Genomic DNA, 16,784 nt, shown 5'->3' with positions numbered 1-16,784 from the left:
CAAATGGTTCCAACAATCTCTATCAAAGAAACCATTTTGTGGTCCATCAAGTTGTCAGCAACTTTATTCACGGGTATGTGATAAAAGATGAAAAGATAGGTTTCTATCCTAATGAATAATTAATTATGCTAGGAATAAGAAAGCTATTGGATTCTACGTTTAGATCAAAGTTCTACTCTCAATTATCAAGCAATAACGAGAGTCAGAATTCGTTCCACTCCTAGTTTCTTAGACGTAATAATTTATCTAAATTAAACAATCCTATAATATCAATGAGAGTAATAATTTACTTATACTAATATGATGAAATTAACTAATTTAGATATTCTAACTTATACTATAGCAATTTAATAATAAGATGTGAATGAGAAGAAGAGTATTAGGGGGATTTGATTCCACCTTGATTAATTCTTAATATGCTAGCATAGATTTGTTATAATCCTAATCTTTTTGTTTTTACATAAAGTTTAGGTCTTTTTAATCCCTAATTATTCATGGCAATCTTTACCAACTAATAATTAGCATGTGAGGCAATTTAATCCCATTCTCATGGTGAATTAACTACCTTCTAAACTGGAATATTTTACTACAACTTATTCTACACTAACACATCAAGTCTTCATCAAAGCTTCAATCAAACCCCTCTAATGGAGGTTTAGCTATGATTCATTAGACTATCATAATTAAAAGAATAAGAATAAGACATAATGAAAAACTACTTTATTAAGAATAACTTGAATTGAATTAATGGTGGCTAGGCTAATAAAACAATAACTAGGAAACTAAAGAAAACTAGTGATAGAAAGTTTAATTAACTAAGGGGTTCTTATTCTAAGTAATAGGGAGGAGTTCTTTTTTTGAGTTTTGCCTTAGTCCTCTTTATATAGAAGAGGGATAGGTTTAGAATTTCATGCATGGGCTTTGGAGCTATGTTTTGGGCCATTAAATCAAGCCCAAAACCTAATTACTAAAGTCCAAAAAGGGTTTCTCTGTTGGAAATTATTGCAACAGCCTTTTCGTCCACTTTTACTCTTTTGATTGGATCAAGGCCTTGACCATTAGAAAGCTCTTTCCAAGCCAGTCATTTTAACATATAGTACGCCTAATTCTAAGGTTTGAGTCCAAAGATACAGACTGTAGAAGTTTTGTTGACTTTTATGCTATATTTCTGCCCGCGTTGACTTTGACTTTTCAACTTTGACTGGGCTTTAAAAAAGTTTTTCTCCTTGAAACTTGGGCTTTAACCATAGAACTTCTTAGGAACCAACATTTGCTCATTTCTCTTGCAAAAGTGCGTATTTATTCACATATTTGACTCCAATACCTGAAATACACAAAAGTACGTAAACAATACTAACTCTTATTTATTATGCACATTATTGGTCTAAATGTAATATTATTAAGGGGTTAAAACTACAGTTTTGTGCTCTTGTCAATATGCCTTCATTACGAAATGAGTCGATCAAAATCTTAGCTGCAGCAGGCAAATTTTTGCAAACAGGCATGCAATTTCTTTTTGCCGGACTAACCAAGTTGTGGTTGTGCGTACTAGTATACTTCACCACTTTCCACAATCCACTATCTTGTTTTGCCACTCTCATTGATGCAAGACATCCACATTTCATCGTATTCGTGTTTCTCTTTCTCCTTATTACTGCTTTCTCGGTCTTTGTGAATCCCAAAATGCTCACAAGTCATTTGACAATTACTCACTTCATCTTAACGAGGAATTCTTTTTTGCATACTTCGAGTCACGACACTAAATCCCAATGTTTTTCCGTAGTCAATTATCACACCCCAAATTTCCAAAAAATTTAAAATAGAGAATTATCTAAGATATAATTATTTCAATCGTCACCCTATTCAATCATCTGAAAACCCATGATGAAACGAAACCCTAATAACATATTATCAACCATGATATTAAAATCTGATATCAAATTTAAAACCAAAATGAGCAATCATTCAATCACATTATTAAACTACAAAGAAACTAACCAAAATAACTCACAACATAAATACCACTTACATTCCACTTATTAAATGCACATATGATAACCTAATTAAATATGCATTTGATACACCTTACCTTTAAGCCAACACGTCGTCTTAGGATAGGATATTTACGTCCCTGCATAAAAGATTAATAGATCCTACCCTCCTGCAAAATAGAGTTAGACATCACAATAAAATGATTTATCTCAGCCAGTCAAATTTCCATTCATAATCAAACCTCATTTAAGACATTTAAGTCTAATTGATACAACCTGGTTCGTCCCGCATATTTGGGGAATACCTATATCAAGGGTAGTCATTCACATGACATCATTACATCATAAAGTTTTTGCATGCATAACCATAGATCTCAGACTATCACAAGTCATTAATATTTTCGTAATAACATATCAAGTTATAGTCATTTCGCAATCACGTACATAAAAGATCACAAACATTCACTACTATTATTCACAGTCATACTTCACATCCAGAACATCACACAAATTAACATAATTTTTGTTCATTCAATTCCATAATGTATCTTGTTTATTAATCACTTATTTATTGACCTCACCTTTAGTTCCTACTCCATGATTTGTACTTCACATATTTGCCAAATCACACATACCCGTGTGCCTATCTCACACCGAGTACTACTACAAGACATATGTCCCAAGCGGGGATATCGCCTCTAGGAACATATTTACATCTTGCAAACTTGTAACTTGTGAGTCACAGCCATCTCTGGGCTTTCCATTCGCATAATCACAGCCTCTTATGGGTATTCAATATCTCAAGTCATTCATGGCACATTCAATGAATACCTTGGGTCATTCCCGCCACATTCAAGGAATACCCATCATACAATAACAGGTCATTCATGGCACATTCAATAAATACCTTGGGTCATTCTTGCCACATTCAAGGAATACCCATCATAACACTAACAGGCCATTCATGGCACATTCAATGAATACCTTGGGTCATTCCCGCCACATTAAAGGAATACCCATCATAACACTAACAGGTCATTCATGGCACATTCAATGAATACTTCCTATCACATGACATCTCAAGTCATAATATATATCATTACCAAATCTTGAGGCGTGGAGAGTTCTAAAGGTGTGGTCGACTTGTTGAAAATATTATTTTTAGCTCACTTATCATTGTACTAACATTAATCATGCATAACAATTGATCACACGTGCAGAAAGTTATTTTCATGCATCACTGCAAATCAATCACGTATTTAAATATCATTGAACGCAATACGAATGGTCATTAATCAAATACAATTCAAATAGCCATAATCACGTACACAATTAAATACTAGCTTTATATACATATATTTATCACAAAAACTAATATATAATATATAATATAGTGGTTGCACCTGTACATAAGGCTGTCTATGTATCCAATCTTTCAAGATTAGAATCAAGCCTTACGTAGCTCTTAACCAATAAATATCAACATCCTTGTATGTACCTTTAAGGAAAACAACAATTTATATTATATAGAATCATATACAATAAGTTTCAAATACTCTCACAATCATATACGTAAAGTTTCATACCCAGAGATACACAATGAATTTTTAAATAAAAAAACTCACAAATGGATATTTCTCTACTTTTGATTTTTTTTTTTAAAATGATCTTATGAACCATGTCGGTTCCAAATAAAACCACAATCTAAAAGTAGGCTACAAACACTATATAAAACACCTAAGAAAAGTTTAAGAGAATCTTAGTTCATTACTAGATATATTTCCCAAAACAGGTTCATGCACATAAAGGATAACACAGTAGATTTTCTAGCCAACTTGTCAATTCTATAATATTTTTCTACATTCATCCAAATGACATGTAACTTAATTATTTAGAAACTAGGGTATGTAGACCTAATTTTTCACGTAGAACTCGAAGTCCCAACCTCAGTCCATCTAGAAAAAACATAGGTAAAAAACGGTAAAAATCCTAATTTTTCAGCAAACTAGATTTATGACGGACTATCTTCCAAATAGCACAACTCTTTCCACAAGTATCCAAATACATTGAGGCTTTTTGTGTTGAAAAGCTAACACAAAGAACTTACTTTTTTATGTTTTACAAAAAATACTCAATCTCATTCTAAATGTGCGAAAACTAGGCTCGAATACAGTACACAGAAACTGATTTCTAACGTACTATTTTCGGCCAGTCAAACTTTCAGACGTCCTAATTAATTCCATGGGACTTCGAATGCAATGAGGCCAATTAGAATAGAAAGCAGACTTCCAGATCTTACTGTTTTATGTTTTATGTTTTAAAAAAATTCTAACTCTCACCCTAACTATTTTAAAACTAGACTTGAACACAGTGCGGAGAAATTGATTTCTGATGCACTATTTTCTGTCAACCAAACTTCCAGACATTATATCTATCTCCACAGACCTCGGAATGCGACGAGGCCAATTGGGTTGGAAAGAAGACTCAGAAAAATAAATTTTTTATGTTTTGGCGAGAGTTTGAATCTGACCCTAACTATGTGAAAACTCGATTCCAAACCAGGCACATACAGGATTTCTATAGTCAGAAAATTTTGACGTGCCAACTTCTGAATGGTGTAACTCCTTCTACATAAACTGAAATACTATGGGGCTTTTTGAAGAAAGAGTGCGGATAACACTTACTTAACGTGCTTTAAAGAAAACCAAAATCAATCTCTAAACACACTAAAATTCGTCTCCAAATCAGACAAAATTCATGACTTTGAACAGGACCAAACAACACGCACCAATATTGGAACAAAATGTATGCCCATTTGAGCACTTATCAAATTTAATAGAAGGGTTCGTATTCATGTAGTGTAAGTACCCTCCGTTCTACACTACAGTACACGTGTCCACACACCAGCTCGTACCTATCCATCAGAATGTACCAACGACCCAAACCCAGGTCGTCCCCAGTATCAGTCATAACCATTTATGGAAGCAAATCAACTAGCGCAATCCTGGAGCTCAGTCAACGCAACAATCAAGGAGACATTTACTTTGTAACATCAGAATAATGGCGAATCATCAAGATAGCACACAAGGTGGATCTACACTTCATAACGGCCTGGAGCAAATAAAGAAAGTCAGCTTAAACATCTATAAGTAGAGAGAGATGAACTACGTAAGGCTTGATTCAAGTTTACCCCAAGAAACTTGATACGTAGGCAACTCTTATCCCAAAAAGAGTGCAGCCATTCCCTATCAAACAAATTATCAGGTCGTTGTACCTTAAACACCAAACCTCTACATTAGCGCCGTCTGCCGGTTTGTTTCCTTAAGAAAAAAACACACACTTTTTTCTCAAGCCTACGAAGTTGGTCAGAAAAACCACCATGGACCCTGTTACAACCCTGTTTCTATTACAAGCACTATTCACTAGCTCTTAGGCACTATTCTCCCTCTCAGCCCTACTCACTCCCCTTTCTCTCTCTTAGCCTCTCTCCCTTTTTCTTAGGTCTTCCTTTTTGGAATAATGAATCCACCTCTTCCCTCTTCCCTCTTCCTCTCTCTCCCACTCTTTCTCTTTATATCTTTCTCTTCATCCATCATGGCCCTCCATCTCGCGGTCTTCTTATCTCTACGTGTAGGGTTTCCGTACCGCGACCATGTGCCTTGGCTCTGATCCTGTACACCGCGGCTAAGTTTCCTAAGCTGACCCGGGAATATCCACCCGCTAATGTCCATGGTCCCTAATCCTACCAATACTATAGATGCCCCCTCTCGAGTCCGCGATCTTCCCGCGATCGGGGGGTCGAGAGTTCAGCTCATTCTATCTCTCTGCTGTGACCTTCCACCTCCCTTGCATCGCTGGATTCACGTGCACCCCACGCGTTTATTGCCTACGTCCCTTCGATTTCTGTGTCTCCACGCGTCATCCCCTGGCTGGTCCCTTTTGGTGTCCCCTCGATTTCAATTCCCCTCAAATTATGGTTTTGCCCTTCCCTTTTATAAAAGCCCGTTCGATTCTTCCTTCTCTCTCATTTTGCCTTCTACTTTCTTCTAGATTTATTTTCTCCACCACTCCCTCATCTTCCCTTTCTGGTTACTCCGATCCAGCGCGCGTTCATCACCTGCGTTTTCCTTCCTCTAAAGCTTCTGTAACAACCACTCTCTCCTTTCCACAGGTTGGTCTTCTTCCCTATCTACTTTTTTTTTTGGTATGGTGCATTACTCTTTTAAAGTACGATTCTCTCTTTCTTCCCCCTCTGTTTGGTTGCACGCGAGCGTCTTCCTCTGTGAAATCTTCTGCAAATGTCGGACTCCAGATCCGGTGCCTCTTCCTCCTCCCCTTCTCGCTGTGTTGCCTCTCCCCCTCCTTTTGATCCCACCGAGACTCCATCCACTTCCGGGTAACCCTTTGCCCTTTCGCTGCCTCCACCACGTAGCCGTAGACCTAATCGAGAGGCGGTCAAGGCTGCATATGGCATTCCTACTGACATCACCCTAGAACATGTGCTTGACCTAACTTACTTTCCCCATTTGGTCTCTTACAAACTGGGGTGTCTCATGACCACGGTAAGGCAAATTGTTGTCGGCCTCCGCTTACCCCTCACCCACCTTGATATCGAGGTATGCAACCATTTTAACATCCCCCCTTGCCAAGGCATTGACAACTTCTGGAGGGTCATGTATGCCGCGAACCATTACAACGAGTCTGGGATACCCAAGATAACGGTTCGTGACATCACCGCTCACTTTTACATAAAAAAGAGCACAAAGGATGCCAGTGTGGGATATTATTCCTTTTGAGTCCGCCCTAGAAAACAACCTTTTGTCCTCCGTGTCACCTCTTCCGACAAGGTGTGGCACCATTATCCGCTGTATATCTCAGGAAACTTCCTGTCTGCGGATCTTCCTCCTGAACTGAACCTTAATCATCTGGCTTTCCTTCCCAGTGGTGAGTCCCCCTTTTATTTACCATTCAATGTGTATGTACCTTGGTTCCTCATCTAATCTTGCAACTTTTTTCTACAGGCTGGCGACCAGACTCAAAGTCGCGACCCTACGACCATATCTCCTTCACCATTTTCCAGAAGCTCCGCGACCTTGGGCCCTCTCAATCCGCAGTTCTTGGAATTGATCCCACCACCGCTACTCCACTGCTGTCAGACCCCCAACTGAAGGTCATTGGAGGGTATAGTTCCCCCTTTTTCCGCCCCCTCCACCCAAGGAATGAAAACCTCGGAGCTCACCGCCTCCCAAAAAAAGACGACACCCCAAGAAATCCCAACATCATACAGTAACTACCCGCCAACCCCCACCTCCTTTCTCCAACTCCCCTTCCCAGTCCGCAGCTCGTCCCTCTTACCAGTCCCTGACCACTTGGGAAGATCAATATCTACCCCCCATTCTCCATCTGCTACTTCTCCCCACTCCGATATGGATGCCAACAAGAGAAAGCTATTTGACAGCGATTCGAATGAGGATGCCGTTACTAAGGTTGCTCCCTCCACTGTCGCCCGCTCATCTTCTGGACCGGCTTCAAAGCGTTCGCGGCACTCTGCATCTGAAGAGCCCCCCGCCAATCTGCATACTTCAATTTCCGCTACCACCATCCGTCCAGACCCGCGGCCTGGTAAGGAGACGGCTTCCGATCCGCAAGGGGCGTGACCATCCTCGCTTCGCCGCCCTACCTTCAAGGTCCGCAATCGCATCGTAAATGCCAATGATTCGGCCTTGGAGAACCCTGCAGTGGCCTCCTCCCTTTTTGATGGGTCTCACCTTCCCAAAGATCTTGCTTATGTAAAAGGGGGCTTATTTGACCAACACAGAACCTCGTTCTACACCGGCTGGGAGAATTTAAGGTATTCTCTTTCTCTCTCTAAATAGCTTTCTTCCTCTTTTCTGGATAACATGACCCTTACTATCTCTTTCAGATGAGCTTGGATATCTCCTACATGATCTGCGGCCTCTTTGGTGCTAGGTCCAAAGTTGAATTGCTGGATAAGGAAGTCGCCCGAATGGAACAGTTGAATGGGGCCGCGGAACTGGACAAGCTCAGAGCCTAAGACGAGCTCAAGTCAGCTGAGGCCTCCACTTGGCATACATGGATAAGGTTAATGACCGCCTGAGTCACCAGTGCGAAACCTTACTCTCGCAGCATAACGCAGCCACCGTAGCACTCTCCAAGAAGCACCAAGAGGACACAACGACCCTTCTCAAACAGCATGAATCTGACATGGATGAACTTTAGGACCATTTCCGTGTGCTAGCCGATAAGAGGGTGGCCAAGAAGATCAAGGAGGAGTATGGCCGGCTTATCAAGGAAGGCCGGCTCCATCCAGAAGCCCCCACATCGGTCCCTGGAGCCGAGGTTGCAGTGGTACCCGCGGATCCTGCTTCCTCTACGGCGGTCATCGCTCCTGAGGTAGCAGAGATGGTGGTTGGGGCCATTGATGCGGCTGCGGATGCTGCTATTGAGGAGGCTGCTGATGTTGTGGTCCGCGAAGATGTGTAGATGTTGTTTATGTTATGATCCTAGTTTCTGAGTGCCTTGTCTTGTTGTAACTACTGTTGTCTTTTGCTACACTTGTTACTCTACACTTTTATTCTCTTTCCTTCTCTCTAATGGTCGTTGCTGAGGATTGATTGCCTCCTTTTAATTTTGGTGGTTGCATTACTTGCCTTGCACAATCTGTTTTGTCTACTCTTTATCTCTTTGCGGGCCAAATACAATGTAAGGCACTTTTTGTAATGCAGCTTGTGTTCCTACATTACTATTGAAGGCAACTTGATTTGCCTTCTCTCTTTTGGCTCAGCCACTAGATTGCCTCTGAGGTGCCGGGGCACCTCCCTTTTCCCCGCTCAGGTCTGTGGCATGTGGCAACTCTCTTGCCTTGGATCTCATGTCCGCCAACCGGGTCAACTCACTTTGCCTTGGTTCGGTTGGGACCTCATATCCCTGGTGGGGCAGCTCATTTTTGCCCCCTTTTAGTTCGGACCTCTCGTCCGTGAATGACTCATCCCCTCCACCGCCTTCACTTTGAAGGGCAAGAGAAAGTTAATGCAACATTGTCCATCCCAAAAGTGCTATGATTTTATATATTTACAAATAGCTCATGCAGATAAGGACCTCTCCTATTACATTTACTCATGAAACTTTTTTAATAACCTCACATTCCAAGGTTTCTCCATCATTCTTCCCTCCATGGTTTGCAATTTGTAAGTACTCGTCCCTCCAATGTCAACCACGGTATAGGGCCCTTCCCAATTTGCCCCCAACTTCCCCTCATTCGCTTTCTTTGTGCTGGGGGTCACTCTGCGAAGCACCAGGTCTCCTACTTTGAATCTCCTCAATCTCACCCTCTTGTTGTACATCCTCTGGAGGCGGCGGTGATACTCTTCCAGCCTTATGCGCGCGGTGTCCCTTCTTTCTTTAGCCAAGTTCATGTCCCTGGACAGGAGGCCCCAGTTTGACCCATTCTCAACAGCACGTGTTCGGGTGGTAGCCGCCACCATTTCCAATGGTATCACGGCCTCTATACCATATGCCAGTGAGAAATGAGTCTCCCGAGTGGTTGTTCGCGGTGTAGTTCGATAGGCCCACAACACATGGTTTAACTAGTCGGCCCAAGCCCCTTTTTTATCCTCCAATTTCCTCTTGAGATTGTTGAGTATGGTTTTGTTGGAAGACTCCGCATGTCCATTGCCCTCGGGATTGTAGGGGGCAGAGAATCCCTGTTTCACCTGATAAGCTTGCAAAAATCTCTTCACTTTAGCACCCATGAACTGGGTTCTGTTGTCCGCGATAATAGCGTAGGGAGCCCGAACCGACATATTATGTTCTCCCAAAGGAATTTGACCACTTGCACCTCTTTTACCTGTTGCAGTGGCACAGCCTCAATCCATTTGGTAAAGTAGTCGGTAGCAGCCAACAGAAATCTCCTCTTGCCACTGGCCATGGGCAGTGGCCCCACTATATCGAGGGCCCACATCGCAAATGGCCAGGGACTAGCCACATTGTGTAGCGGCTCAGCTGGGGCAAATATAAACTGAGGAAACCTCTGGCATTTCTCACACCTTTTGGCAAAATCTACAGCATCCCTTTTCATGTGAGGCCAAAAGTATCCTTGTGTTAGCAACCAGTGAGTCGTTGTCCTGCTCGCTGAATGGCTCCCACAATCTCCACCGTGTAACTCCGCGAGTACTTATTGCGCTAGCCTTGGTCCCAAGCATTTTAGTAATGGCTCGTTAAAGTTCTTGCGGTATAACTCCCCTCCCACTAGCGTATACCTCTGGGAAGCCTGTTCCAGTCTCCTCTTCTCTCCCTTATCAATCACCTCATGCCCCGATAAGAATTGTTTGATAGGCTCCATCCATCCTTTCTCTTCTTCTACGGTACTCAATATCTCTGGAGGCTCCTCGGTACTCGGTCTGTCCAATTTTCTTACTTTGATAATCCTCTCCTCTGACCCTGGCATGGCTGCGACTACATAGGCCAAGGCATCTGCATGGCGGTTCTCCCCACGGTTTAAGTGTATGAACCGGATTTGTGTGAACTTCACCGCCCACCTCTGCACGACTTGCAAATATCTCGCCATTCAGGGGCACCTCGTCGCGAACCCACCATTCACTTAACATACCACCAGATTCGAGTCTGAGTACACGATAAGTTCCTTCACCCCCAAACCTTCCGCCATCATCAAGCCCACAATCACAGCCTCATATTCTGATTCATTGTTTGAAGCCGCGAATCCCAACTTCATTGTTTGTTCTAGCCTATTATTTTCCCGGGCGAACCCGCATCACCACACCTATTCATTTTGCTTTTGCATCGTGGCCGACCCATCCGCAAATACCCTCCAACCATTCCTCTCATCCCATGGGTTCAAGTGATCTTGTCCCTCTTCTCGTTTAGGCTCTAAGACCATTTCTTCCCCCCACGTGGGATCTTCTGCAGGAAACTCTGCCAAAAACTCTGCCACTACCTGAGCTTTCTCCGCCGTCCTGATCTGATATTGAATCTATGAACTCAGCATCATGGCCCATTTCTGTATTCTTCCTGATTTCTCAGCCCTGAGAGCTTGCTTGAGGGGCAAGTTCGTCACCACCATCACTACGTGAGCTTCGAAATATGGTTTCAACTTCAGGGCTGAGAATATCAAGGCAAGAGCGTACTTCTTCACTCGGCTGTACCTAGTCTATGCATCTAACAAAGTATTACTCTGGAAATACACCAGTTTTTCCATCTTATTCACCACGCGAACGAGGACTGAGCTGATTGCATACTCTGTGACCCCCAGCCATGTACAAATACAACTTCTCTCCCATTTCGGGCCGTGACAACAGGGGTGCCTCCCCTAGATATCTCTTTAACTCTTGAAATGCTTGCTCGCACTCTGCTGTCCATGTAAAGTCTGTAAAGTTTCTCAACAATCTATATAGCGGCCTACATTTGTCGGATGATTTTGAAATGAATCTGTTTAGGGCCGCGACTCTCCCCGCCAATCGCTGCACCTCTTTCACCGTTTATGGTGACGACATTTCCACCAATGACCTTATCTGTTCGGGGTTAGCCTCTATTCCCCGCTGCGTCACGATATACCCCATAAATTTTCCCGTGGTGACTCCGAACGTGCATTTCTCTGGGTTGAGTTTCAAATTATGCCTTCGCAGTATACCAAAGGTCTCCCTCAAACCCTCCAAGTGTTCTTCCTCTGACATGCTTTTTTCCACCATATCATCTATGTATATCTCGAACCTTTTTTGAATTTTGCTCTTGAACATTTTTTCCCCAACCGCTGAAAAGTGGCTCTTGTGTTTTTCAACCCAAATGGCATTCTAGTATAGCAGTACGTTCCCCCTTCCACCACGAATGACGTCTTTTCCTGGTCCGGTCCATACATCGCAACCTGGTTGTATCCCATGGATGCATCCATAAATGAGAACATTTTGAACCCCGCAGTTCTATCCACCAACTCATCTACTCGCGGCATAGGGTACCTGTCCTTGGGGCACTCCAAGTTTACGTCCGTAAAGTCAACACACATCCGCACCTTGCCATTTTTCTTTGGGACTGCGACTATATTAGATAACCAGTCCGTGAACTCCACCTCCCTTATGATTCCCGCTCTCTTCAACCTGGCAACCTCCTCCCGGATTCCTTCTGCGTACTTAGGTCTCACGCTCCTCATCTTCTGTCTTACTGGTTTCGCATCCTCCCTCATATGCAGCCAATGACATGCGAAATCTGGGTCCAAACCTGTGATGTCCTCTATTCCCCACGCAAACACATCCTTGTTCTCCGACAAACACTGTACCAGTTTACTTTTCCATTCTTCCAATAGATTTGCCCCTATTAATGTAAATCTCTCCTTTTCCCCTGCCCCCAAATTCACTACCTCCACTTCATCCAACGTCTTCAGACCTATTACAACCTCCTCCTTCCCCTCCACGGCCCCGCACTGTAATTGATATGCCTGTCTTTTCCTATGGTTCAATGATCCTCCTCCCGGTCCGCGGACCATCCTCTTGACGGTATCTTGATGACTGTTCTTCGATGCCACCTGATCGCCGCGGACTTCATACATTTCCATTGAGGTGGGGAATCGAATAACTTGGTAATAGGTTGAAGGCACCGCTTTCATCTCGTGGATCCACCTCCTTCCTAGGATCGCGTTGTATTGGGAGTTGGAGTCGACCACCATAAATCTTGAGAACACCGTCACAGGCCCTATCGTCACTGGCAACAAAAGCTCTCCCATAGGCTCCGTGACACTCCCATTAAACCCATACAAATTGGACCGTGGCGGCCTCAGTTGCCCCGGATCGATCCTCATTTCATCTAACGCTCCCCTAAACTAGCAAGTCCACCGTACTGCCACAATCAATCAGTACCCTTTTGACCATGTAATTGCCCATTGCCACTGTAATGACCAACGCATCTTCATGTGGAGTGTCGACAGCTCGCAGATCCGCACTGGAAAATATGATCTTATCTTCCCCATTCAATGCCCCTGAGTTATACCGCGGTCCTATGTTCGACTCATTGACCTGCTGAATACTTGCCGCCCTTCTTACCTTGTCTCTATGGGCGTTGTGGCTCAGAACTTCTCCACTGAAAATAACATTGATGGTTCCCAATATTCTCCCTGGAGCTGGCACCGGCTCCACATTCGGGGCCTCCGCTATAAATTCCCTCATCATTCCCTTCTCTATCAACCTCTAGATCAACCATTTTAGCGCATAACAATCATTAGTCTCATGATTGCGAACCTGGTGGTATGCACAGTACGGCTTGCTTGGCATTTTGGCAGGTACGGTTCGCGGTCCCTCGTACCCTTGCACATTCTTGATCAATGGTAATATCTCACTCAATGGCCTGTTTAAAGGCGTATATTCTAACTCGCGGTATGGCTTCCTCTCCCTTTGTTCCCTTCGCGCTATATCCCTGTTCCTTTCCGGACGTGATGTGTGGCCACAATATCGTTCACTACCTCTGTCCGCCAACTCTGTCCTTCTGTGATCCCCTTCTTTCTCTACCGATGACACTGCCTTCGCCACCCTCTTAGATTCCTTCTGCATTGCGTCCTCATATCGAATATACTTCTCTACCCGCGGATATAACTCGTGCAAAGTTGCGATCTCATTCTTGGCAACGGACTGATGGACCCCTGTTCCAGGCCGCAGACCTGTTTCAAACACTATCACTGCTGTCTTCTCATCCAAATTCTCTACTTTCAAGGTCTCAGCCTTGAAGCGGCACAAATACTCTTTGACCGACTCCGCCGATCTTTGTCTCACGTTAAATAAGGTCGCGATGTCCACAACCCGCTTTTTCTGATGTATAAAATGATCTATGAACGCCTGCTCCAATCCTTGGAAATTAGTTTTACTCTTGGAAGGCAACCGATAATACCAGTCTGAGGCTCCCCCTTTCAAGCTGGCCGGGAACATCATGCACCGCAACCCATTGTACAACGCCTCTTGCCAAAGTGGCATCTGTTGCCTAAAATGATGAATGTGATCTGTTGGGTCTCCCGTTCCATCGTACCTTTCAAACCTTGGTTGATTGAACCTCTTTGGCACCTCCGACGTCCATATCGTATCCGCTAGTGGGTTGCGATTCAATCCAGCTACTACCTGACTGGCCGCGCCTGTTAGGTTCTTCGTTTGTTGAAGATTCGCCTCTCGGTCATTATTTATCATCTCTTGGACTTGCTCCATTGTTAGCCCCGCGACTGGGTTCTCCACCAGATTCGGCCCGTGCTCCTCCCCTTCCTCAGCTCTCTCACTCTCCGACTCCTCACTTGGCTCTTCCCCGACCTCTTCCTCCACCCTCTCTCTATCTCTTCTTCAACTCCTCATTCTCCTCTCTTAGCCTCTCGATCTCTTCCCGCATCAGCTGTGTCTCTTCCACTGCTCGACCCTCCTCTCGTTCTTCCCCTTCCTCAATCACTGCCTCCAGCATCGCGTCTTGGACTCTCACCTTTTTTGGTCTACCCACTGCTCTCTTTGGTGCCATTTCTATGCTGCTAGTATCTTCCCCACAGACGGCGCCAAATGTTACAACATTGTTTCTATTACAAGCACTATTCACTAGCTCTTAGGCACTATTCTCCCTTTTAGCCCTACTCACTCCCCTTTCTCTCTCTTGGTCTCTCCCCCTTTTTCTTAGGTCTTCCTTTTTGGATTAATGAATCCGCCTCTTCCTCTCTCCCACTCTTTCTCTTTATATCTTTCTCTTCATCCATCATGGCCCTCCATCTCGCGGTCTTCTTATCTCCACGTGTAGGGTTTCTGTACCGCGACCATGTGCCTTGGCTCTGATCCTGTACACCGCGGCTAAGTTTCCTAAGTTGACTCGGGCGCATCCACCCGCTAATGTCCATGGTCCCTAATGCTACCACTACAGAACCCTCACTTCAGGTGTTAGCAGATCAGATGAAGATGCTCCAGGAGGCCTTCATCACGTTACAATAAGAAAACCAAACGATGCGAGAACAAGCCACCTCCAACGCCAACAACGACACTCCAGACGCAGTGGAGAACAACGCCTTCACAGCCCTCACCACCACCACTAATCAAAAGTTAGAAGACTTCGCACAAAGGCTGGAGAAGTCGAACAACAAGACAAGTACGATCTAGATCGCTCAGAAGATACTCCAGACGTACAAGGCGTCACCATTCACAATTGAAATTAGGGACAAGGAACCTCCTTCATAGTTCATCCAACCAAAGTTCTCGTTGTACGACGGTAGCTCGTGTCTAGGCCAACACGTAGCTCGTTTCAGCCAGACTCTCACACTCTATAGCGCTCCAGAGTACGACTACCTATAATGCAAGCTCTTTCCAACCAGCCTGAAGGATGGAGCTTTAGAATGGTTCTACATGCTCACTCCTGACTCAATCAGCAACTTCGACAAGCTAGCTGAGACGTTCACAGCAGAGTTCGTCCACAACAAAAAGAAGCAAGCCGACCTAGACTCCTTGTTTCAACTAAAGCAAGTACATGGCGAGACGATCTGCGTTTTCCTAGGACATTTCAAAAAGGAGTTTCTCTCAATGGAGCCAGGTTTAAAGAATAGCTTTGCAACTTCTGCATTCATCAACGCTCTCCTGGATGACTCCGACCTAGCAGGATCTCTGATGCGTAACAAACCAGAACATTTTGACGACCTGTATCACAGAATTGACAAGTACATCAAGTACGAAGAGTGGCTAGCCCAGCGCAAGGGCAAAGAAGTTCTCGCAGTAAGTGACAAGCGAGAACTCAAAGAAAACAATCACTACTCGAGCAGCAGCAACAACAACAACAAGGGCTCTAGCTCCCACAAGCCCTCTTACACAAAAAGGGAATTCTCCAACTTCTCCAAGACACCGAGCCAGATCCTGAAGAAGATATATACAACACCATATTTCAAGCCCAACATCAACAAGGTGATTGCCATACCAGAACGTCCATACTGCCATTTTCACAAGCTCTACCACCATGACACCAATGAATGTTGGAGCCTCAAGCAATACCTCCAAGACTTAGTCGAAGAGGGCAAATTGAAAGAGTTCTTGCCAGAAAGTAACCTCAGGCATAAGCTAGATGCCAAACACCACAGAAGCAGGAGCCGCAGCCATGAACGACCTGCCAACAACAGAAGTAGGAGCATAACAGTCCGGTGATCTAAATCTCCAGGTTGGTTGAGGCACAATAGGAGATAGCACTCCTCCAACCATGATGAGGAAAAGGTAATCAACATGATTACAGACACATCCAATGATGAAACCTTAGGTCGGGAAAAGTGCTGACGGGTAGGCGCACTACAAGAAATCTACCACCTCTCCCACAAAGCTGAAGTCATCACTCCTACAAGCTCTCAGTTAATGACCTCCATAGCATTCACGGAGGACGATCTAGACAAGGTGTGCCTACCCCACAATAATGCCCTGGTAGTGCACGTCAAAATCAATGGGTGGACAATCAAAAGAGTCCTCATCGATCCAAGCAGCTCTTGCGACATATTCTTCTATCAAACATATAAGGACATGCACCTACCAGACTTGGTGATGATAGAATCAAATGCACCGCTCTACGGGTTCAATGGATATCGCACAGATGCCATTGGAGACGTCATCCTACCAATCTCCATTGGAGAAAAAGAAGACATGGTCAAAACTTCAACACGCTTCAATGTGATTGATGTCAAGTCGTCCTACACTGCCATTCTAGGACACTGATAGATTCACAAGATCCAAGCAATTCCATCAATCCTACACCAGGTCCTGGGATTCCCCGGACCCCGAGGCATCATGG

General features: G+C 44.1%; 1 protein-coding gene across 1 annotated transcript; it reads right to left on the bottom strand.

The window, feature by feature from the left end:
* Positions 1 to 12,832: 12,832 nt before the first annotated feature.
* LOC147510440 (uncharacterized) lies at positions 12,833 to 14,203 on the bottom strand. The gene is made up of 2 exons (XM_086598130.1): positions 13,298 to 14,203; positions 12,833 to 13,201 (listed from the first exon to the last, which is right to left on the bottom strand). The coding sequence occupies exons 1-2, from the start codon at positions 14,201 to 14,203 to the stop codon at positions 12,833 to 12,835; spliced, it is 1,275 nt and encodes a 424-aa protein (XP_086454256.1).
* Positions 14,204 to 16,784: the final 2,581 nt, after the last annotated feature.

The sequence above is a fragment of the Coptis chinensis genome, chromosome 3, assembly GCF_015680905.1.
Source record: "Coptis chinensis isolate HL-2020 chromosome 3, ASM1568090v1, whole genome shotgun sequence".
In the NCBI taxonomy this organism is placed as follows: Eukaryota; Viridiplantae; Streptophyta; class Magnoliopsida; order Ranunculales; family Ranunculaceae; genus Coptis; species Coptis chinensis.
This window is presented reverse-complemented; position numbering and strand designations above follow the sequence as displayed.